This window comes from Balaenoptera acutorostrata, chromosome 15 (genome assembly GCF_949987535.1).
Source record: "Balaenoptera acutorostrata chromosome 15, mBalAcu1.1, whole genome shotgun sequence".
NCBI lineage: Eukaryota > Metazoa > Chordata > Mammalia > Artiodactyla > Balaenopteridae > Balaenoptera > Balaenoptera acutorostrata.
The window spans coordinates 20,019,338-20,043,584 of NC_080078.1; the positions used below are offsets into that span (position 1 = coordinate 20,019,338).

Sequence of the window (24,247 nt, forward strand, 5' to 3'; positions counted from 1 at the left end):
GTTATGCTCAGTCTGAGCACTAAAATCTTGACTCTTAACAACCAAGAAGGCTCTAGAGCTATGTGGTCCAATAAAATTTAAAATTCAGTTCCTCAGTCACATTAGCCACATTTCAAGTACTTAATAGCCACATGTGACTAAACCTGGGCTTTATATAGACTCTATAATACAGAAAGACAAAAATGATGCTGACAGTATAAACTATAATCCTGAATTAGGTGAATTCTCCTGATTTTTAAATGTTGGCAATCAATTAAAAATTTAAAGGGTAACAATAAAAACACTGTGTGGAGACCAGAGGAGATCAGGGAGAAATGACAACTAAACAAATTATCTTGCATTGGATCCTAGAACAGAAAAGTTAATGGAAGAACTGGTGAAATCTAAATACAGTCTGGAGTTCAGTAATATCAACATATGTCAGTTTCTTAGTTTTGACAAATGTACCACAGAAATGTAAGATGTTAATAATGGGGAACTGGGTGAGGTCTATATGGAAATTCTCTGTACTATCTTTTCAACTTTTCAGTAAATCATAAATTATTCCAATAAAGTTTAGTAAAAAAAACAACTGTGTGAGCCAAACCCATATACCACAAGCCTCCAATTTATAATCTAATCACTGCCATAAACACCATATATTGTACACACCACGAAAATAAATAATTTTCATGAATCAGAATAAGCGTGACCAAGTATGAAGGGAGCTGCCATCAAAAGAAGGATGAAGTGAGTAAAATAGTTGGCAAAACAACATATAAAGCATTTTGAAGTGACTTTCATATACTCAGCCTAACATTCTCAGAATTGTGGAAAATCTAAAAAAAAGATTCAAATATGTTCATGTTTTATGTATGGATGTAAAAGAATGACTTACATTTGGAAAGGATATAAACAGTAGGTACTCAAAGATCATGTCTGAAGAAACAAATATCCATGGACCAGTTAAAAATCTAAGATAGAATATAAGTGAATGCCCCAAGCTTAATACACATCACAACATCCTAAGAAACTGGAAAGGGAAGGATCAAGGGCAGTTAGAGGGATCCATTAGAAGATGAGTTCTGAGAGGGTTAGAAAAGCTGAAAGGCATCCTTGGCTAAGAAATGGGATCAAAAAGAAACAAACAGGAATGAACATGAAAAAGATAAGAATGATCTGAAAAGTATAAAGGAGTGATGGGAAACAAGTTGGTTAGATCATGGGAGGTCAGATTAAAGAGGGACTTGAAAGTCAACCAGGAGTTTGGTTTTGAAGCAAAGCAACAAGGAACAACTTAACATTCCTATCCAGGCGAGTGGTGTGAGAAAAGTGGAGTTTTAAGAAAATTAATTTGGTCATGTTCCTACTAAAATTTTTTTTTTCTGGGGGCCGCGCCGCAAGCCTTGCGGGACCTTAGTTCCCCAACCAGGGATGGAACCTGTGCCCCCTGCACTGGAAGCTCAGAGTCCTAACCACTGGACGGCCAGGGAATTCCCCATGTTCCTACTAAATTAATTTGGCAGTGCTACTCCCTATATCATTCCACATCCCTGTAACTTTCTTAGACATCCAAATTCAAAGCCACAATATCACCTTCAGGTCCTCTTCTGATCTCACCAGTTGCCAATCCTGTCAATTGTATCTCAAACATCTGTCATCCATCTCCTACCTCTACTGTCAAGACCTCAGTTCAGATCCTCATTACCCTCTCTATTCCTTCTCTTCTCTGGTACTGCTCCTTTTTGGTGACGCTAGACACAACTGACAAAGAAATGTTCTTAAAGCATAGCTTATGACCATGACCTCTAAGTGCAAGAAACTTTGCTAGCTCTCCACTCTTTAAGCAGCACGAAGTCCTCTGGTTCCCCCTACCTCTATGCCTATATTCGGCCCCTTCCCTTTAACACCCTTATACTCGTTCTCTGAATATTCCCTCTTCTTGTCCACCTGCCTCTTCTGCCCAGTGTCTTTTTTCTGTTAGCTCCATCTTTCAAGTCCCTGCCCATCTTTCAACCAAAACTTTCCATGTAAGTGATTGCTAGATTTAAAAGAATGAAAAAACAAATGATGTCACCCTCTTCTTAAGCTCGTCAGTGGCTCCTTGAGTATATTTAGCATATAAGGCCCTCTCTGACCTGGTCCCTGCCTACCTCCTTCAGAAAAACCCTTCAACCCTGACCACTTATCACTAGGTATTTAATGCTCTTGGAGTACCACCAATGCACATAACATCACATTATGTCTTGTCTCTGTGCCTTCAATCATGCAGATCCCTCTGCCATTTCATTCTTTCTTTGACCGGCTGTCTCATCTTTAAGACTCGCAACCTCAAAAAGGTCTTCCTTATCTGTTCTTGTTCACTCTCATACAGCTGCACCTAAAAATGTTACCTTAAGCAATGCCTTGGACTTCCCTGGTGGCGCAGTGGTTAAGAATCTGCCTCCCAATGCAAGGGACACGGGTTTGAGCCCTGGTCCGGGAAGATCCCACATGCCGCAGAGCAACTAAGTCCGTGCGCCAGAACTACTGAACCTGCGCTCTAGAGCCCGCGAGCCACAACTACTGAGCCCGCACATCACAACTACTAAAGCCCACGCACCTAGAGCCCGTGCTCCACAACAAGAGAAGCCACCGCAATGAAGAGTAGCCCGCGCACCACAACGAAGAGTAGCCCCCGCTTGCCGCAACTACAGAAAGCCCGCGCGCAGCAACGAAGACCCAATGCAGCCAAGAATAAAAATATAAATAAATAAATTTATTTTAAAAAAAGCAATGCCTTACCTTAACCTCTAATAAAAGCAAGCAGTTTTGAGTGCAGGTATCAGCCAAATGCAGAGATTATACTTTTGGTATAGCTTACGTAAAAATTCAGAATCTTTCGGCCTAACAAGTTCAGCATCAGAGTCCTACACCTTTCATTACAGGTAGTCAACTCCTGGGAAGGTGAAGAACTCCTGATTCAGGATGTGAGAGGAATTAGGTTCCTGTTTCCTTACCACCCTGAAGTCTTTTGCTTGGCATGTATTGGGGGCTGTTCAACCTGACCGTAAGGTTAGCAATCTACTATTCTCAGTGATAATATAGAATGGATGTCACTGTCTGCCTACAGGAAGGAGTGGGGGACAATATTATACAGAGAACAAGGAATAAAGTCCTAAAGGTAGCTCCAGACAAGAAGACTTTTAGATGGAAGACTGAAGGAAAGGCACATGTGCTCAAAGACTCCAATCAAGGAAGTATGTTAGGAAGTGGTGTTTATTCTAGGAGATAAATGTAAGGTAGGTCTCGAAACAGTATATTTTTAAGGTGGTAATATATACTACAATAAATCATAAACCCCAAAAGATGACTCCACGGTGATGTCACTGAAGAAGTCTGTCCCCACCCCCTGTTCCTTTCATGCTCTTCTCTCTCCCATCCTGGAGGTGAATAAAAATGCATATCAACAACCTTCCTTTAATGAAAAAAGAATAAAAAATAGCTTTAAACAACGTACCTTTGATTTTTTGTTCAGTGGCCTAAAATAAAAACAAACAAACAAAAAACAATGTAATTATGAAACTGAAAGAAATGGATTGTTATGATAAAATGCTCATATATTACTATTACATAAGACATATACATTTTTATTAAATAAGGAATTTGTCATTTAGATGAACTGCATAGGAAAAGATATGCAAAGAAAGCATGCTTTTCCCACAGATGTGCCCCATTGTCCCTGACACAATGTTTATTAGTAAAAGAAAAATTCTTGAAATGCTTTAGGCACAAAGCAGAAGAGGCACCACTGTACGACAGTATATAATAATAATAATGATAAATGGAACTTCACTTCTCTCATCATTTAGCTTTAAAATTATATAACTGTCACCTTTACCTTTTAACGGATCTAATGAGTTTTGCAAATGTTTAAAGGGCTTCAAATTTTCTTGTTTCACATGATAAAACATGAATTAAGTTTTCTGGAAGAAAAGCTGCATAAAGCTTCTTTGGCCAAATTAGTAATACATTTAACTCCTGGAAGTTAGGCTGCTACAGTTAAGCATGGTGAACGTTTAAGTATTTTGGGGTGGGAAAATTTTTGAAACATTTGTCACTTCTGACACATCTGACAATTCAATTAAAATTACTGTGTTCTAAAGTTAAACTGACATGGGCCCTGCTTCCCATGCTTGCCCCTACTTCCACTGTCTCTGACACAACAGGGAGAGGGGCTTGAGGACAGTAGGCCTGCCTCAAGGTGTCTGGCTCAAACTTCAAGGGCCTCAAAAAGAACTGATTACAGACAAAGGCCACAAGTGAAAATCAACTTTTTGATTATGCCCAACTGTGTGGGAATCCTAAAAAAAAAAAGATACAAGGATAGGCAGGGAGGTGAGGGAAGATTGAATAATTACTAACTGAATAACCAGGAATTGTTTCTAAATGAAGATAAAGCTTTTCTTAACTGTCATAGGGCAGGATAATTCATTTTGCTTAGTCATATTAAATTGTTACCAGAAACACCATTTTAAAAATTATATCATTATAGAACGATATGGTAAAGAACTATATGGCAATTACCATAATACTGAAGCCACACCAAACATTAGTCTTTCCCCGGAAAGCCAGAGAGTCAACCTATGCACTGAAGTCCTTTACCAAGTTTTAGAGCACTAGTGGCACACAGAATAATGGAGGCCCATCTTTTACTTTATATGGATCGAAAATTAAAAAAAAAAAAAATTGATGGAAGGACAATGGCAGAAGACCAGTCAACTAGCTTGAACACTTAATTTATTTCTGGAAGAAATTGTTTTTAAAATCTGGTAATAGAAAAATAGTCTTATTAGAGAGAGCTCAGTATCTGAATACCTCCAAGTATTACAAGCATCACGTCAAACTGTAAGATAACATAATTTTCTGAAACCCAAAAAATAAACACGGAAATTATTCTGCATGTTGAAGACAGATTTTATGTGTTGTTCTGTGCGTTGTTTTGTTTTTTTGTTTAACTCACCTGGTCTCTTCCACGGTTTACTTCCAAAGGAAACTAGGCTACAGTACATAGAAACCATGACCACATTACTAAACCCCAAGATATACAGTGTTGCTCTTCTAGGCCTTACAACATGAAGGATATCTACTATGCCAACCCCTTTGGGAAAAAAACCTCCATGTTGCTTGAGAACAATGATCAACCTCATTCAGTACTGTGTCATCTACAGAGAACAGCACCAAGGGGACACTCAAAGGAGTCTGCCCATCAGAACACCAACTGATCTAGTGAAAGAATGTAAGTAATAGAACCCAAGAGCTCCTGATTAGGAGGAAACGGAACTGAAAGAGTTCCATTTCGTTCAAATAGGTTTTGTTGGTTGGTCCAGGGAACTTGTGTATCACTCAAACTATTAAAAAGAGAATTTTCCAAGCGGGGTCAGTGATTTTAAGAATATTTGTCTGCACTGCTCAAAAAGGTGGCCACTATCCCCATGTGTTTACTGACCACTGAAACAGAGCTAGTGTGAAGTGATATGCACAAAATACATACCAGATTTCTATTATTTAGTATTTTTTAAAAAGGTAAATAATTTCACTGATAATATTTTATACTGACTACATGTTGAAATAGTAATATTTTGGATATATTGGGTTATATAAAATATATTAAAATTAACTTCAACTTTTTTTTGTTTGTTTTGTCTTACTTTTAAATGACCTTGTCATTTAAACCCTCTGGGTCTCAGTTTCCTAATCCCTCAAATGGAGGAAGAGAAAAAAAACCTGTTCTGCTTACCTTTTCAGGGCTATTATAGGGCTCAAGTAAAATATAAAAAGATCTTTTCTGGATAAATAATACTATTCAAACGTGAGGTATCATTGTGGATCTTGTACAACAGAATTAAAGGATTCTGGCAAACTGAGAAGCAAAAATATTTCTATTTTGAATATTTTTTTCTTAAAAACAAACAAAAAACCTGAGCTGTGATTCCACAAGCAATTATCACAATTGCCTCAGTTTATTAGTGAAGGCATCAGGCAAGTGGCAGACACACCCATGCCAGGTCCATGCCAGGTGCTTTGTTTCTGTCAGGCTCTGCACCACTTATCCCAGCTCCTCGACCCCTAAGTATACCTCAGTGGTTAAGAGCTCAGAGTCTGAAGCCAGACTGCCTGGCTTTGACTCCTGGCTCCACCATTTACAGTGCGACCTTGGTCAAAATTAGTTAACTTCTCTAAAGCTCGATTTCCTCACCTATAAGACAGGCAACAACACCACCTACCTCAGAGTTGTTGTGAGGCTAAAAGGATTTAACTCATATAAAGAGCTTAGGGGAAAAAAAAAAGAGAGAGCACGCTTAGGACAGTGCCTAGCATACAGAAAGCATTCAACAGATATTCCCTAGTGTCCTACTCGCCCATGCTTTGGCTCCTTTCTCTCACAAACTTGACTCAAACTCACTCCCAGCTCCCAGGTCTTACTTTTTTCCTCTTTTTCTAATCATCTAAAATGTCTTAACAGTGCCAGGTATTAGAAACTAAAACAAGGAATAAAGAATTAATAGTTTGATTCACGTATTTTAAATGAGATAATTACTGGTTAGAGATCTTTTCTGTGATTTCTCAGCAAGCAGCACACTGTCTAGAACCCAGGTCTGCTGAATGATTTTTTTAAAAAAATAAAAGAGAAGAGTAAGCTTAAATAAGGGCCAGGACTGTAAAGACAATACCTAACTGCCCTTGATGAGTGCAATGCTCCAGGCCTGGTTATATTACCACTTAGGTTACTGAGAAAATTTGCTACTTAGACTGCTGAATATGATCTCTAGTCTCAGAACAAAACAGCCTTTGGGAGACATAACTAGTAAATACTAAAATTTCCAAAAAGGAGGGATGAAACTGGAAGTTTTCTACAACGAAAGTCTAATTTAAGCTCGAAATGAGTACATTTAAATCCACAAAGCCTTTTATAAAAATCCCTTCAAGCTTTTAACACAATAACAAAAATATCCATAAACACTGACTTTTAAACATTCTCAACCGAAAGGTCCCAATTTGTGTTGGTGCCTCCTTCCAACCCTCAACCATTATATGCTTTCTAGGAACTACAATTACATGTTTAAAGTAAAGTTTATACTAAATGATCCCTCTATAATTAACCTATTTCTCATCCTCCTTTTTCCTCCTCACTACATTTCCCTCAAGATTCCATCTAGAAATTTCTTCTAAAAACAGAACCTAGAGATAAATCCATGGTAACAACCTACTACTACTATTGTTACCCTTTTCTTAAGTACAGAAACTACATTCCTGTGCTATATCAAATTATTTTCTGAGCCTAGAATCAGAAGATAAGCAAATAGCCGTAATTCTTAGATGTGAAATAGAAGGCTTTTCAAAAAATAAAAAATAAAAAATCATCCATTGATTTCTATTATTAACTAGAGATGTATGGAACTGAAATAAAATAAAAACCATGTAATTTTGTGTCAAAAAATTTTAAAGGAATTTAAATATTTAAATTGATATTTAACTAATTAACAAAATTAGAAAAACTATCATAGTACAAATAGTGCACTGAGCTTTGTTTGGTGTCTAATTGTTTATGTAAGGAGTTGTGTATCTAGTTTTTTATTTAAAATAGAAATTAAATTAACTCTGGTCTGAATTTAAATTTCTTTAAAAGACCACAGTTAGGGACTGTTAAATCTGTTTTCTGTATTCATGGCATAAAGACTTATTAAATGCCTTATAAAAACCACCATATTATTTCCAGCTTTAAAGTTCACCTTTAGTTGGTGAAAAATAAAGTAAGAGTATAAGATAATGTTCTGTACCAAAAGGATAAAGCCATAGCACCGAGTTTTGGAAAACCTGGGGGAATTAGAAGATTTCAATTCTATTCCTGTTCTGTCACCCTGATGGTGACACTTAACTCATTTTAATGCTTGTGCTCCTTATACATAAAATGAATGGATTAAGACAGATAGTATCTGAAGTCTTTTTCAGAAACAAAAATATATAGTTTTTTTCAAAGTGTGCATAGGTTACATAAAACAAACAGATTGTTTTTACCATAGTGAATTCATGTTTCAACATTTATATAAATGGGCCTGCCTCCCTAGCTTATGGAGATCTGTCACCTACCTGGATACACCTGCTGGCTCCTACTACAGACAAAAGACAAGCTCCAGGAAACTTATCTTAAAACTCCTGTGACTCACAATCTTTCATATGGCCTATAAGTGTGCCAACCTGGGATAGTTTTCCTTTTATTTTGTTTTTAAAGAGCTATGTGGTAACAGCCTACAGAAATACCAGCTGTCCTCATTTCACCAATGGGTTGTATTCAGATTCAGTTGTAAGCTGGTTAACTAGAGAACAGTCTTATTTACAGTGGCATTAGTCTACTAAGCTTAACATTTATTAGAGATATTATATATTCCTTTATATTGTGTTCAATCGCTAGATATTACTTTTTCTATAGGATACATAGGAATCCCTATCAATGCTGAAGATCTGACAAAAGAAAGGGGAAAAACCCCTCCCCATCTCGCTAATGGTCATGGGACCACACCTCTGATGATGGTTCCAGTGGGACATAGTTGGGGTGAGAGCCTGGAACCCTCACTGAGGCATGGATGGAGTGGTAAACAGTATGAAGAACTCACTTCAGATTTTGTGAGGGGCCAAATGCCACGAAAATCATCATGCGTGTGTTAAAGACACTGCCTTGGTGATTTAGATTTGGTTATAAAGAATATAAAGGTAAACTTTACAATTAGAGTCATTTATTTATATACGTTACAACTTAAAAATTATACTCACATTACATATTTAAAAATACAATATTTAAAATTTTAAAAGTTCTCATTACAGGAAAAAAAATTCTCCAATTAAGTATGGATACGATTAACCAGATTTACTGGGGTGATCATTTCACAATACATACACAAATACTGAATCATTATGTTGTACAAATGAAACAATTAAAATGTTGTATATGCCAGTTATACCTCAATTAAAAAAAAACACACTAAAGAAATCATTCGAGGGACTCCTCTCTTTCTTAGAATTTCCTCAGTAAATAGAGTAAATTCCAAATAAACATGCTTCATTATATAATAACTTAAGGCCTCTTCTCTAGTCATTTCACATACATCCTGACTTACCAGCTAAATCTTGAACTCCTTAGAAGCAGGGATCAACATGGCCTAATGCATCACTCAGATGCTTGCCACACTAATGATTCTACACAAAGTATACTCAAGCATCTTCCTCAATATATCTCAAGTTTCTTAGAGGCTCTTTTCATTAAGTAACTGGCCTTCACACATGGAACAAGAGTCTGATAAGCCTTCCTCCCAACCTTAGACTTACAGAGGACACAACCTTTTCATAACAAATCCTAAGCAAAGATTGATCAAATTGCAAAGACCATCCTATACCACCAACAGGCCTCTGACAACGGCCTAAGGCATCATCAATGCCAAAACTCTATACTAGGAATCTATTCCAAACCCTATGACTATTACCAATGAATCTCTTCCCATGACTCCTGAGTAAACAAAAGGCCGACAACAAGGGTCACCTATTAAATCAACTCATCCTCATCACTCTTAATCCTCCACAGTGCTCTGTACTCTGCTCTTCCCCTGTTTACTTGCTTCATCACCCCCTAAACTCTGCAAGTTCAGAACTGAATTATATGTCTTTTCCCCTTTCCGTGTATCCCCTAGCCTGGTTAACTGCTCCCAAAATGTACTCAGCCACTCACTCTGGAACCTAAAAGTCAATCTAGGTTACTCTCCCTTCATATCCTTTCAACAAGTTCTATGGATTCTTTTAATAGTCCCTTCACCAATAACTCAGCCTCTAGTTTCTACCCCTTCCAATCCAATTCCACAATTGGCCAAGGTTCTAAATACAATTCTAAAATACAAATTTTTATGTCACTCTACTAAAATGTCTTTGGTGTTTTCCCCAACACCCGATGGCCAAAATGTGAGAAGTGCCAACAGTTATGACCAACCCCTCCAGTCTCCTCCCGACATTTCTACACTTGGCTCCTTCCCACCACCACCCCCTGCAATCAAAACCCATACTTTAACACATACAGGCTATAGACACTTAATTCTCAGTTTATACTGCTGGAATCATTTTCCATTCTGCTCCTTATTCACTTGGCTAATTTCTATTCTAAGAAAATTTCCCTGTCCCTCTACCCCATTTCAGGCTGAGTTAAGCACTTCTCTCTGTGCTTCAACAGATCCCTACCTGCCATAGTTTTGTATCCTGTTTTTCTCTACTAAATAGTGTGGAGATAACTATGTTGCTCTAGTCTATATCCAGTTCCTAGCACAAAAAAGGTATATATTAAAAATTAAAATCATAACTTTTCATTAGAATACAGAAATGGAACAGTAACGTCACTGGGTCTTCTGGAACATTTTTAAGGTCCTTGAAACGTTGATGTAGTAGGAGATGAGTGCCTAACTCGGTTAACTGTCATCAGCCTCTAGTATTAATTTGGAAAAATCTTTACAGGCATGTTTTATTTTTCTGCAATTTGTGTTGCTTTGATTACAGTTTTTGATTAATGTATTGGTTAAAGATCTTTTGCAGCAATTATGTCTTTGGCTTATTTTTAAATATCCTAACATAATCTGCAAATTAAAAAAATCAGCCCAGGTACTAAATAAAAAGAGAAAAGGAAATTGACACTTTGTTTCCTATTGTTTATTACTATTTCCTTTGTTACTTTATTTTCTATTATGGGTATGTATTACATTAACTTATTTTATTCAACTCTCATTTTACAAAACATAAGGAAACTAAGGCCCAGAGAGGCTAAATAAAGTTGAAGGCCACACTGTTCTGTATGCTATGTGGGAGAGCCCGATTTCAAAGCCTCTCTATGCAGCTACAAATTCCATGCTCTTCTCACTATAAAATGATGTATTATGAAAACCTAGGAACATCTAATCGAAAAATAAAGACCTATGCAAAGCACTTACCTTCGAAAAAAATTATTGGCAAAATCAAATAACTATGCATTAAATTGTACACACTTAACAAGTTACTATTAATGCATATTCAAAGACATTAAATATTAAAATGAATCTCCACTGAAGTTAAAACATTAAATCAAATGCTTTAAATAATCCGATAAGAGTAATTTTCTTTTTTAATCTATGTTTAAACTGCTTAATATAAATAATTAGTTTATACATATACTACCTTCTTTTGAGCAGCTTCCTTCTTTTTCTTGTCGTCTTTTTTCTTTTTCTTTTCTTCCATCAACTGTTCTTCTTCTTGCACTAAATCCCTGAACCACACAGTTGCAATTAACTTTCCCAAAATGAATTAATAACAGTAATGTTGCATATAGATTCATTTTCACTCTTATTAGAAGTAAAGACATGGCAAATTATTCTTTTATCATTCATTGAAATAAAACACAACTTGCAGCCTCAGTCTAACTATACAGCCACTGCACAGTACTTTTCTTTAGTAAGCCACAAGTAGTAGAGCTTTTATCTTAATGTTATATCAAGGAAGACAACCTAAAGTTAGCAAATTTTACACTGGGAAACAAGCAACTTCCTCCAATTCTAGAATGTAAACAACATCTCATGAGCAGAGTTACCTTGCTTCTGGCCCCAATTATCAATTAGTAGCTAATGGCAATGCCTGGAACCTTCCCCACAATCCTCTCCTGACCAGGTATCTGGGGTATCTTCAGCTCTCCTTGCTCTAAAAAGCTTTATACCTATTTTTGGAACACAACTTATTCATAAATAGATGACTTGTATTTTAGCATTATACTAATTTCATATCCTATAAACATTCTAAACTATTCTATCAATACTTGGGAAACAATCCATAATGCACTAACATATATAAGTTTGTTTCAATTCTTAAAATCAGAAATGTTCAAATTTGTCAACAGAACCTCTGGCTCGGGATTTCAAAATGAATGGGCAAATGTATTTGTCTCCTCCTTTCTACTCTCCCTCACTGAAATGATAGGGAAAAGGGTACTAAATCTATTCAGAGCTGATGAATAAACAAGAGCAAAGGAAGCTGCAACCTAAGAATAAACACAAGAGAAGTCTTAAACGGCTGTATGTGCCATCCTCTGGTAGAGCTCCAGAGAGGCTCCAAGATTAGAGCTGGTTGAGCAGAAATAGGCACAGAGCAAAGACTGCATAAGGAATAGAAAGGCCACAACTACTCAGCTCTTTCCATCCACTTTCCATTCCTATATGGCTACATGGCCACAGGTAGCAAATGCATTTAAATCCAGCCTAAAACCAAAAAAACAACTCTAAAGTGAAGCCTAACGATCAACACCCTTCACATACACAGGACTCCCCATCAGCATCCCCCCAGCCCTTTCAAGGTAGGGGGCTACTGGGTAATGAAATCCACACAAAGTTGGAGGAAACATACTCAAGTTACCTACGTTAATTACCCTAGAGTCTAGAACCTAAACCTTCATTCATAGTATCAACAGACAACCAAAAATCACGAGATACTTAAAGAAAATCAATACACAAAGAAAAAGTACCTAACTCTGCCCTGAGGAAGCTTTCCAGAGGGGACATTATGAATACCAGGCAGAGAAGGTTCAAGGGACATGAACTAGACACTTGGGAAACTGTAAATAATTCATTAAGGCTGGAATGCATATGGCAGTGGGGATGCAGTAGAAGATAAAACGGGAAACACAGACAAATACATACAAAACTAGAAGGGGTGCTATAGGTGCATTCCATTGAGATTACACAAAACTTAAGTTGGCTTTGCTGATGGAAGAAACTGAGAGGAGACGCAGGGAGACCATGAAAAACAAAATGAGTGACATTATGTAAATTGATGATAATTTAGTAAAGTATACAACTGCTAAAATCAGAAGTTGGAAGAAGAGGATGGTAACTGTTGCTGTATTTCATTCCGTTTTGTTCAAAGCAGCACTGTCATGTGGCTAATGGAGTAGCAAAACAGATTCAAGCCAACTGTAACCATGACTCATTCTCTAGCGTTCTGTGTGAGGGAGGTAATGAGAGTGAGCAAGCTCACTCACTGTAATCCTGGAAGCCAAGGCTGAGACAGCCACAGCATGTGAGAGAAAGAGTAAATTCGTAAACAAAAGCAAATAAGTGACATCATTGTCATGTTACTCAACCAAAGCTGTTTACTAGCTCCAAATACCTAAACTCCTTCAGCCTCAGTTTCGTCATCAAAACTGGGGATAAATTACCGTATGCATCTACTTCCTAGCATTTTCGTAAGGTTTAAATGAAGAATGCTTACTTAACACATTTGAGTAAGCAACTCAAATGCCTAGTCAGGAGCCCCTCTCACCAATTCTCAGTGGCATCTCTAAGACTGTACTCACTCTACTTTTGTCAAGATATTTAGGGTCACTTATTATGCAGAAACTCAGGAATCTTTAGCATTTGTTCTTTGTGTTTGCCTGTGAATTACAGACAAGTCCTTTTCTAACCTTGTTCTACATCACTATAATTTTACTCTACGGGATGTTCCTTTACTATTGACCCGGAATTTTCTTCTCCCTTCTCAAACTTCATTTTGAAGACTTTTTGATGACATTAGCAAATGTTTTCCTGACCAAAACTGGTCTCTTTAGTACTTAAAAGATGAACCATATTTCCTCAAGGAAATATTATAGTATCAGTTGATACCAGAAGCATAAGAGAAAAAAGTTCTCTTCTTCAACACTGTCATCACCACCAACTAACCACACTTTTCCCACATCTCCTTCAGAAAGCCAACTGGAAAAAAATATATAAATATACCCAAACACTTCGACTTTCAGAATTTAAATGCTAGTAGAGAGTCATTTAAGATATTTGATTCTATCTTTCACCATACCTATCAAAAGGAATAAGGGTTGATAGATTTGATAGGTCTAAGTTGTCCATGTTGTACATGCTAAGTTGCACATGCTCCACAAAGACAACATTCCAGTCAGCAATCATTCATCCCTTGAAAGTTAGTAGCAAAATATCTCAAATATGCAAGTTCTGGATCTAGGAATGAGAACAAACCTCTGAGTGATTAAAATGTTACAGTGACTATGCTGGGCAGTTTCTCTTCCCATTTGTCACTTTTTTTAAATGATAGGGACAGGTTTCCCTTCTGTAGATGAAGAAACTGAAGCTCAGAAAGGTTAAGTGACTTGTCCAAGGTCATATGGCTAGTATACAGTGGAGTAAGGATTCAAATCTTGGTTCCCAAAGTCATGGTCCTTCCTTTCCCCTACACCATAATACCTCCCAAAGTACTAGCTCTCTTTTCAGAAGCCACAGAGAATAATCCTTTTCCTTTAGATAGGTTAAGTGATAGATCTTCTCACTTTTATCTTTTCTCCAGACTGTGTGCCTCCACAATCCTTTTCTTATTTCCTTCCACCTTTTATAAGAACACTTAAGAACACTGTACTACAGGAAATACAAAGTACTGGAGTTCCAAAAACCATGGGGTGTATAATCAGGAGCAAGAACTGCAGAAGACTCAAAGACAAAGACTAAACAACCACTGGTTTTAACAAGAGGGGACCAGGCGTTGGTGATATTTAAGACAGCAATTTCAGTGTTTTTTATTTTATGAATGTTTGTGGGAGGACAATGTGGGAGAAACAACTAGACCACAACTAGTGAATAGTTGTAAGGTCCATATTTGAGGAGTTCAATATTTTTGTGGGGGTTTTTTGTTTGTTTAAGAAGAGAGAGAAGTAGGAGAGTAGCTAAAAGGCTATCAGAAGTGAGCAAAAATGCCTGTCTTTTTAAAAAAAACACTCATGAAAAATGCAAGGTGCATGACAGAGTACATAGTATTCTATCATTTGTGTATAAAGCGAGAGAGCCTATGTATTCATATTCATCTGTATGTGTCTAAAATGACTCTAAAAGAACACCTAAGAAACTAACAGTAATTGTGGGGGAGGAAGCAGAAGGAACTAGGCATCTGGGGCCCGAGAGGAAGGGAGATCTCACTGTATAAACCTTTTCATACAGTATTTTAGTTTCTGAGCCATGTAAGTATTCAAAAACTTAAATATTAAAATTTTTCCAGTATTAATATTACATTTTAATATTTAAAAAGTAAAAGGCTAGGGCTTCCCTGGTGGCGCAGTGGTTAAAAATCTGCCTGCCAATGCAGGAGACACGGGTTTGAGCCCTGGTCCGGGAAGATCCCACATGCCACGGAGCAGCTAAGCCCGTGCACCACAACTACTGAGCCTGTGCTCTAGAGCCCGTGAGCCACAACTACTGAGTCCGAGTGCCACAACTACTGAAGCCCGCGCGCCTAGAGCCTGTGCTCTGCAACAAGAGAAGCCACCGCAATGAGAAGCCCACGCACCGCAACAAAGAGTAGCCCCCGCTTGCCGCAACTAGAGGAAAGCCCATGCGCAGCAACGAAGACCCAATGCAGCCAAAAAAAAAAAGTAAAAGGCTGTTCTGTTTCTGGTTTGCTCGGAGATTCAGTCATGAATGCATGCTATATTCTGTTAAATTTCTTTTCTGTATCTATTGAAATGGTTACAGAATTTTTGTCTTTTGATCACTGATAAGATTAACTCTATCGATGGATTTTCTAGTATTGAACCAAGCTTTGTACTTCCTAGTATAAAGTCAATTCAATATATTATTTTTTAAAATAAATTGCTGAGTTTTCTTTCTAATAAAGGCAAAAAACTATAATGCTACACTATTTTTTTATACTAATTTCATTGGCAAAAATGTTCAAGAATAACAATATCCAGTGCTGGCAAAAATGAAAGTTAAGAGGTTCTTGCTTATATTACTGGTAGAAAACTACTATAACCTTTTGGAAAGTATTGTGGTAACAGTTTTAAGGGGCTTCCCTGGTGGCGCAGTGGTTGAGAATCTGCCTGCCGATGCAGGGGACACGGGTTCGAGCCCTGGTCTGGGAAGATCCCACGTGCCGCGGAGCGACTGGGCCCGTGAGCCACAACTGCTGAGCCTGCGCGCCTGGAGCCTGTGCTCCGCAACAAGAGAGGCCGCGACAGTGAGAGGCCCGCGCACCGCGATGAAGAGTGGCCCCCGCTCGCCGCAACTAGAGAAAGCCCTCGCACAGAAACGAAGACCCAACACAGCCAAAAAATAAATATAAATAAATAAATTAAAAAAAATTAAAGTTACACATAATCTGAGACTTCCCTGGTGGTCCAGTGGGTAAGAATCCGCACTTCCACTGCAGGGGGCACTGGTTCAATCCCTGGCTGGGGAACTAAGATACCTCGTGGTGCGGGTGGGACGTGGGGCGGGGGGGGGGGGGGGGGGGGGGTGGAGGAAGGGAGGGAGGGAGGAAGGGAGGAAGGGAGGAAGGAAGGAAGGAAGGAAGACATAACCTAACCAGCCACCCCATGCTTCAGAATGTGTCTTACAGAAATAAAGCACTAGTACACAAGGCCATATGCGTATGAAGGTTCACTGCAAGGTTCACAAGAGCTGAAAAGCAGAAAAGTTGAATGTCCATCAATAAAGAAATGGCTTTATAATAGCATAGCATATTGTATTGAAAAGAAGTTGATCTGTTTATTGATTTGAAGGAATGTCCCTAACATTGTTAAATGAAAAAAAAGCAATTTGCAGAACTGTGAACAGTGTTAGCCCATATTTTTTTAAAGTTGTCTGTATATTTGTATAACTTTATACAAATTTAAGGAAAGACATGAGGAAATACCCTCCTGAACTAGGACATCAGAGTAACCTCACAACTGAACCAACTGTTTGGGGAAACTGTGACTTTTTTAAAAAGCATATCCCCATGGAAAATGTTATGGTAAACATGCATTATTTTTGTAAATTAGTACCAAAAAAATGTTTTTTAAAAACATCATGTCTAGGATTTGCTTTTACTACTCCAGGCCCCACCCTATCTTCCAAAAAAAGGAAAACAGAAAAATGAAACAAGATTGACAAAATGTTGACAATTGCTGAAACTGGGTAATAGGTATATGAAAGTTCTTTATTCTGTTCTATTTTTGTGTATGTTTGAAATTTTCCATAATAAAAGACAAAAATGATCACAAGCCTCCACCCAAATGATTAAAGGCAACAAGGTGGGAGATTAGAGATAGATGAAGCAGATAACTGTGTGAACCAAGTGTCTTGGGAACAGGAAGAGAATGGGTAAGACAAGTGTCCATAATGGCAGCAAGACAGACCTGGGATCTAGAAAGCCCATCCTGGAACTGCTCTTCCTGATGCTTGGTCAGTTTTCCCTACATTCCCAAAAGGAGTATCATTAAAAGCAATCACTTCCAAAGGATACTCTTGTAAACTGCTGTTGGATATGGACTAGCAAGGACCTCTGGTGAGCAACTTAGAAGTATCTATTAATACTAAACTTTTAAATGTCACTATATTTATGACCCATCAATTTCAATCTAAGCTTCTACAAAAGGAAATGTACAAAAATAGATACTGTGAAATAATAGCCTAAAAGCCAATCAATAGGGAAAAATTAAACAAATCATAATGTACTCATACCATGAAATACTATGCATTAGTTTAAAAAAAAAAAAAAAGGAGGGGAGTTATAGATTTCCATGATGTACAGAAAGGAGTTATTAACACAGCAGGTTTGAGACTGTGATCCTAAGAAAGGACTGCAAGGTTGGCCACTGGCTGGTGTCAAGGAACTTGGATTTCAGGGAGGTTCCCACCAATCCCTAACTGATATGGGTAAGCTTAGTACAAACAGTACAGTTATGCTGAAAGCCTACTTTTTTTTATGGCAGTCGGGAATTTTGGTACACGTTAGGCAGAGGGTACCTACATAACCAGCCCCTAAGAAAACCCCTAGGCACTGAATTTCTAATGAGCTTTCCTGGTAGACAGTTTACATATGTTATCATAATTTGATGCTAGAGAAATTAAGCACATCCTGTGTGACATCACAGGGACAGAAATCTTGGGAGCTTACACCTAGTTTCCTCTGGATTTTGTCCAATGTGTCTTTTCCCTTTACGGATTTTGTTTTGTATACTTTCACTGTAATGATTCACAGCCATGAGTATGACTATATGCTGAATCCTGTGAGCCTTCCTAGTGAATCATCAAACCTGAGGGTGGTCTTGGGGAACCCCCCCAAATGTGGCCTTACAGAAAAGATCTCTAAGACACACTGCTGAGTTGAAAAAAGGTCAAGGTCCAGATCAGTATATCATTTGTTAGAAAAACAAAAACAAAATCCCATTAAAAAAAGTACACATCCACAGGATAGCAAGGAAGCAGATCCTCAAGGTACCTGGATGATCTGACTCTCTGCGTCCAAATCATTTAATAATAACCTACACAATGTTTAATCAATAAATCAATAAGAATGTGCCTGGGGATTCCTAAAGTCAAGCAGTCTGCTGTGTACTAGGAGAACCCAAGTAGAATACATGGTTTTAAACTACAATTTTGTAGGAACAACAACTGAACACGCCCGCAATATGGAAACAGGAAATCATTTGGTAGAGGCCATAAGCAAGTTCAGGAAAATAAGACATGCATATGAGCTGTCACAGCTAAGCAAAGCTTCATGGAGCAGTAAGAAGTTGATCTGGGTCTTAAAGAAGAGGCAGGATTTCTAAAGAGAGGTGGGCTTTTTCAAGCAAGGGAGCACAAAAGGGCATGGACACCAGCAAAGCATGGAGACCTGTTAGCATGGCAATTTCAGGGGCCAGTGTTGACTGGGATAGAAAAGGGAGGAAAAGCACTGGGTAAAAGTAGGAAATAAATGTGCTAAATAGGGTGAGAAGACTGTTGCAGTAATCCAAGTAAAAGTGCTATGTCCTGAACCATGGTGGTGGCAAGTGGAAATGAATAGCAAAGAATAAATCCAAGATAATCACAAGAAACTGGAATAGTTGACAATATTAATAAGAATGACAAGAGAGACACAGGTTAATGACAGCTCCAGACTGTAGAGAGCAAAAATTTTTAAATGGAGGCGCTGCTGTTAGAAATGATAATAGAGGGGCTTCCCTGGTGGCGCAGTGGTTGAGAATCTGCCTGCTAAGGCAGGGGACACAGGTTCGAGCCCTGGTCTGGGAAGATCCCACATGCCGCTGAGCGGCTGGGCCCATGAGCCACAACTACTGAGCCTGCGCGTCTGGAGCCTGTGCTCTGCAACAAGAGAGGCCGCGACAGTGAGAGGCCCGCGCACCGCGATGAAGAGTGGCCCCCGCTTGCCGCAACTAGAGAAAGCCCTCGCACAGAAACGAAGACCCAACACAGCCAAAAATAAATTAATTAATTAATTTTAAAAAGGAAAAAAAAAAAAAAAGAAATGATAATAGAAAATAGGGGGTTACTTTCCACAGGGCCCAACTAGCCTATCAGTCACAACTTACCGTAAGTCAGCTCACCTTCACACAGAAGCCAACTGTATGTTACAAGCTAGTTTTGAAAATAATTTCACATCTTCTGCCAAAAAATGTTCACCTACTTTTTCCCCTTACACTTTATTCTGTATTCTCCCAGCCTTCCTGCTTCCCCTTTTCCTATCCGCTTGTCAGCCTCTTTTTTCCTCCTTCTTGTCCTCCTATGCCTAAATTAACCACCAAAGCCAGTCTAGCACCACACAACAGGAAGTCACTGGTAACCTTCAAAGCTATAATTTCACTAGATAGTAAAGATGGAAACCAAACTGCTGCAAGAGAGGTTAAGAGTGATCAGATTTTCAAAAATTTAGCCATGATATGAAAAAAAAAAACCAGGATAAAACTGAAGTTTTTTTTTTTTTAAATAAGGAAGACTAGTACTTATTTGGAAGTAGAAAAGGGGTTAAGGAATAAAGGTATCAGAGAAGGTGATAATAGATGGGGTAACGCAAGAGAAGCTTGTTTACAGTCACAGGTAGTGTATACCTGCAAATGCTAAAGTAGTCAAATAAAATTGATACATCCATAAAATGGAATAACTACGCCGCTGTAAAACAGATAAGGAAGGCCTCCATATTCTGATATGAAAGGATCTGAAAGGTATATAGTTAACTGGGGAAAACACTAAGGTTCAGTATACTATCTTTTGTGTTAAAAGTGGGGAAGAGATAGGAATATATATCCCCCATATGCTTGTATTTGCATAAAGGAATTCTAGAAGCACACACATACAGAAACTAATAAAAATACCTATTTGTGATAGAAATATGTGGAGAAAAGAGGACAAAAGACAGGGTGGCAGCAACACTGTGTATTTCTAGATAGCGTTTGATTTTGAACCATAAAGCATAGGCAGGTAGTGAAGCATAGGTGGTAGTGAAGTCAGCATATCTTCCTCTTAAGAATGAAGAGAAAATAAGAAAATAGGATATGATGAGATAGCAGTGAAGATACAGATGATACATAGTCCGGATCTCCTCAAAAAGTAGGAGGTTGAGCTTGAAGGGGGCTTCTACTGGCCTCATAAACTAAGCAATAAAATAATGCTAGTAAAGGATTACAACCCACTGAATAAATGAAGAATCCATGCGTCCCTACTGATATGAATAAATGAATGAATGGATGAATTAACAGGGTAAAGGGACAGATCATACAGTAGAATGTCAACTAATGTAGCAAAAATAATGGACTTAGAAAATCACTATTTAGCAATCCATTGACTCAGGCAAGAATCTTGATGAGAAATAATATATTTACATAGTCTCAAAGTACTCCCAACAATATAATTATTAATTACAAAGAGAAAGTACTAACTTTACAGTGGTGAAACCTGACATATACCAAGTAGTTGGTATTCAACTTACCCAAGTAGTTTAAGTTACCATCGCCAATAAAGAGATAAATGGACATGATGCACCTCCTTATGTGAGGCACTAAGCAAAACAACATCAGTCCTGTGCTATTCCTGCCAAAAACACATAATGTAAATCTAATCAAGAGGAAACATCAGACAAATATAGATTGAGGGACATTCTACCAAATAACTAACCTGTACTCTTTAAAAAATATCAAGGTCTTCAAAAACAAAGACAGACTGAGAAACTGTTCAAGAATACAGGTGACTAAACAAACTTGAAAACTAAATGCAGCCTGTATTCCTAGATCAAATCTCTGACCAGAAAGAAGTTTTGTTTTTTTAAATTTGCTCTAAAAGGTATTACTAAGACAACTGGCAAAATTTCAGTAAGATCTGCAGATTTGCTATTAAGACTGTACTGAATAATACTTTTCCAATTTTGATAATGGCACTGTAGTTACTAAGAAAATGTCTTTGAATTTAGGAAATATTTATTTTATTTTTAAATTGAAATATAGTTGATTTACAATGTTTCAGGTGTCCAGCAGTGATTCAGTTTATACACAAACACACACACACACACATTCTTTTTCAGATTCTTTTCCATTATAGGTTACTATAAGATACTGAATATAGTTCCCTGTGCTATACAGCAGGTCCTTGTTGTTTATTTTATATATAGTAGTGTGTATCTGCTAATCCCAAATCCCTAATTTATCCCTCCCTCCCCTCCCCTTCAGTAACCATAGGTTTGTTTTCTATGTCTGAGTCTGTTTGTTTTGTAAATGAGTTGATGTGTATTATTTTTTTAGATTACATATATAAGCGATATCATATAATGTTTGTCTTTCTCTGACTTACTTCACTTAGTATGATAACCTATGTTTGCAGCAACATAGGTCCACCCATGTTGCTGCAAATGGCATTATTTCATTCTTTTTTTATGGCTGAGTATGTCAGGAAATAAATAAGTTTTTAGGGGTAAAGGGACATCATGTCTCTAAGTTACTCTTAAATGGTTCAGGAAAAAACCCAGTATGCATGTAAAAGAGAATGAGAAAGCAAAGGTGGTTAAATATCACCATTTGAGGAACACAGATGGAGGCTATTCAGGAATTTTTTGTCTATTCTTGTAAAATTTCTCTCGGACTGAAATTACTTTCAAATAAAAAGCTCAGGTCGAGGATAGTGATATTAGAATTTTAAAAGAACTGGAACCCCCCACCGTAGTGACAGGAGCACTGTACAGTTTACAAGGTGCTCTGAAGAGATCATCCATTTTGAACCCACAACACCAAAACACAGAATTTATGTTATTCCCATTTGACACTAAAAGAAACCAAGGATTGGAAGCTCTAAGTGACCTGTGTAGTATAAGACAATGGTAAAGGCTGACCCCAAATCTGGTTTGCTAAACTACTCTCCTAAATCTGCTCCTCTTTTGAGGCTTAACAATTACTAGTTCCTTCATAATTCTTTCCAACTCATACAGAACTCACCCTTGACCTCTGATTAAACAATGCTCATTTTCTAATTATTTCAGATGTTAATCTCACTCTTCCAAATAGAACTAATTACTGTTCTGGGGACAAAAACCAGTTCTACTTATATTAGTACTCCAATTTAATACCAATTCCTTCTTCCCTGCTGTTACTAACACTCTAACCCCATCCACCACCACACATGCACTCCTGTCACTCTTTCTTCTACCCACATTCTACTTCTTAAGGACCAGTTTAAATCCAATCTATTCAAACAAGCATTTCCTGGGCAGCACAGCATGAGGTTAAGAGCTCTGGCTCTGATCCCAAAGAGGTGTGGGCTTAAATCTCAACTCCACTACCGACTTGTGTAAGCAACTTGTTTAATTTCTCTAAAGCCTCCATCTCCTCGTTTATAAGAGGTCTTAAACTGCACCTCCCTGAGAGGGTTGTTGTGAAGATTAAATTAGGAAATGCAGAGGAAGTGCTTAAGAGATGCACATAAGTGTACACTAAACATTAGCTACAAGAAACTAGGTACAAAATATGGCACTAAACTAACATTAGGACACAAAGAAGACTGCGACCAAAGAAAGGAGAGGATACGGTAGAAAACGGAATTGACACACCTCTTAGAATGGCTGTCATCAAGAAGACAAGAGGTAACAAGTGTAACAAGTGTTGGTGAGGACATGCAGAAAAGGGAACCTTTGTGCACCGTTGGTGGGAATGTAAATTGGTGCAGCCACTATGGAAAACAGTATGGAGGTTCCTTAAAAAACTAAAAATACAACTACTAATGGCCCAGCAATCCCACTTCTGGGTATATATCCAAGAGAAATGAAAACAGGATATCAAAAAGATATCTGCACTCCCATGTTTACTGCAGCATTATTCACAAGATATAGAAACAACCTAAGTGTCCATCAATGAATGAAGAAGGTGTTGTATACACATACAAAGGAATAATATTCAGCCTGGAGAAAGAAGAAAATTCTGCCATTTACAACAACATGGACGAACCTTAAGGGCATTATGATGAGTAAAGTAAGTCAGACAGAGAAGGACAAATACTATATGATTATCACTTATATGTGGACTCTAAAAAACCTGAACTTGCAGTTACCAGGGGCTGGGGGATAGGAGAATTGAGGAGATGTTGTTAAATAGTACAAACCTGCAACTCCTGAAACTAAGGGGAATAAGTTCTGGAAATCTAATGAACAGAATAGTGATAATAGTCAACAATACTATGTTATATGCTTCAAAGTTGCTCAGAGACTGGATTTTAAATGTTCTCACCACAAAAAAGAAATGATAATTATGTGACATGATAGAGGTGTTAGCTAATGCTTCAGTGGTAATCATATTGGAATACTGTAGACCCTTGAACAATGCAGGGGTTAGAGGCACTGATCACATGCAGTCAAAAATCTGCATATAACTTTACAGTTGGCCCTCCAAACCCACAGTTCCACATCTACCGATTCAACCAACCACAGATTGTGTAGTACTGTAATATGTATTTAGTGGAAAAAAAAAATCCACATATAAAAATCCACACAGTTCAAACCCATGTTGTTCAAGGGTAAACACGCATATAAATATTTCAAATCAGCAAGCTGTACACCTTAAACTTGCACAAAGTTAGATGTCAATTATATCTCAATAAAACACACACACATACAGGGGCAATGCACTAACTGCTGGGGGGAAAAAGAAAATGGAATTGATTTTGTTAATCATACCTTAATAAAGTGGGAAAAAATTAAAAAGAAAAAATGGAACTGGATATGTAAAAACAATTATTAATGCACAATGCAGAATGAAGTAGATGCCAAACCAAACAGCTCAAGACCCCAGATTCTAGATTCCAAACCAGACCATACCCAGTACCAAAAGATAAAGGTATAACAAGAAAGGAAAACTACAGATCAATAACCCTTGTGACCACAGACTCAAAAATCCTTAACAGAAGACTAATAAACTGAATCTAGCAACATATAATAAGGACTA

The 24,247-nt window shown here is 37.7% G+C and overlaps 1 protein-coding gene across 6 annotated transcripts in view; it reads right to left on the reverse strand.

Annotated features, from left to right (window-relative positions):
- TNRC6A (trinucleotide repeat containing adaptor 6A) overlaps positions 1-24,247 on the reverse strand; it is a 97,830-nt gene that overhangs the window by 63,842 nt on the left and 9,741 nt on the right. For all 6 annotated transcript variants that reach the window (XM_057529946.1, XM_057529943.1, XM_057529942.1 and 3 more), the window contains 2 exons: positions 11,203-11,290; positions 3,479-3,500 (listed from right to left, as the gene is read on the reverse strand). In XM_057529946.1, coding sequence (XP_057385929.1) covers positions 3,479-3,500; positions 11,203-11,290 — 110 coding nt within the window. The remainder of the gene's footprint in view (positions 1-3,478; positions 3,501-11,202; positions 11,291-24,247) is intronic.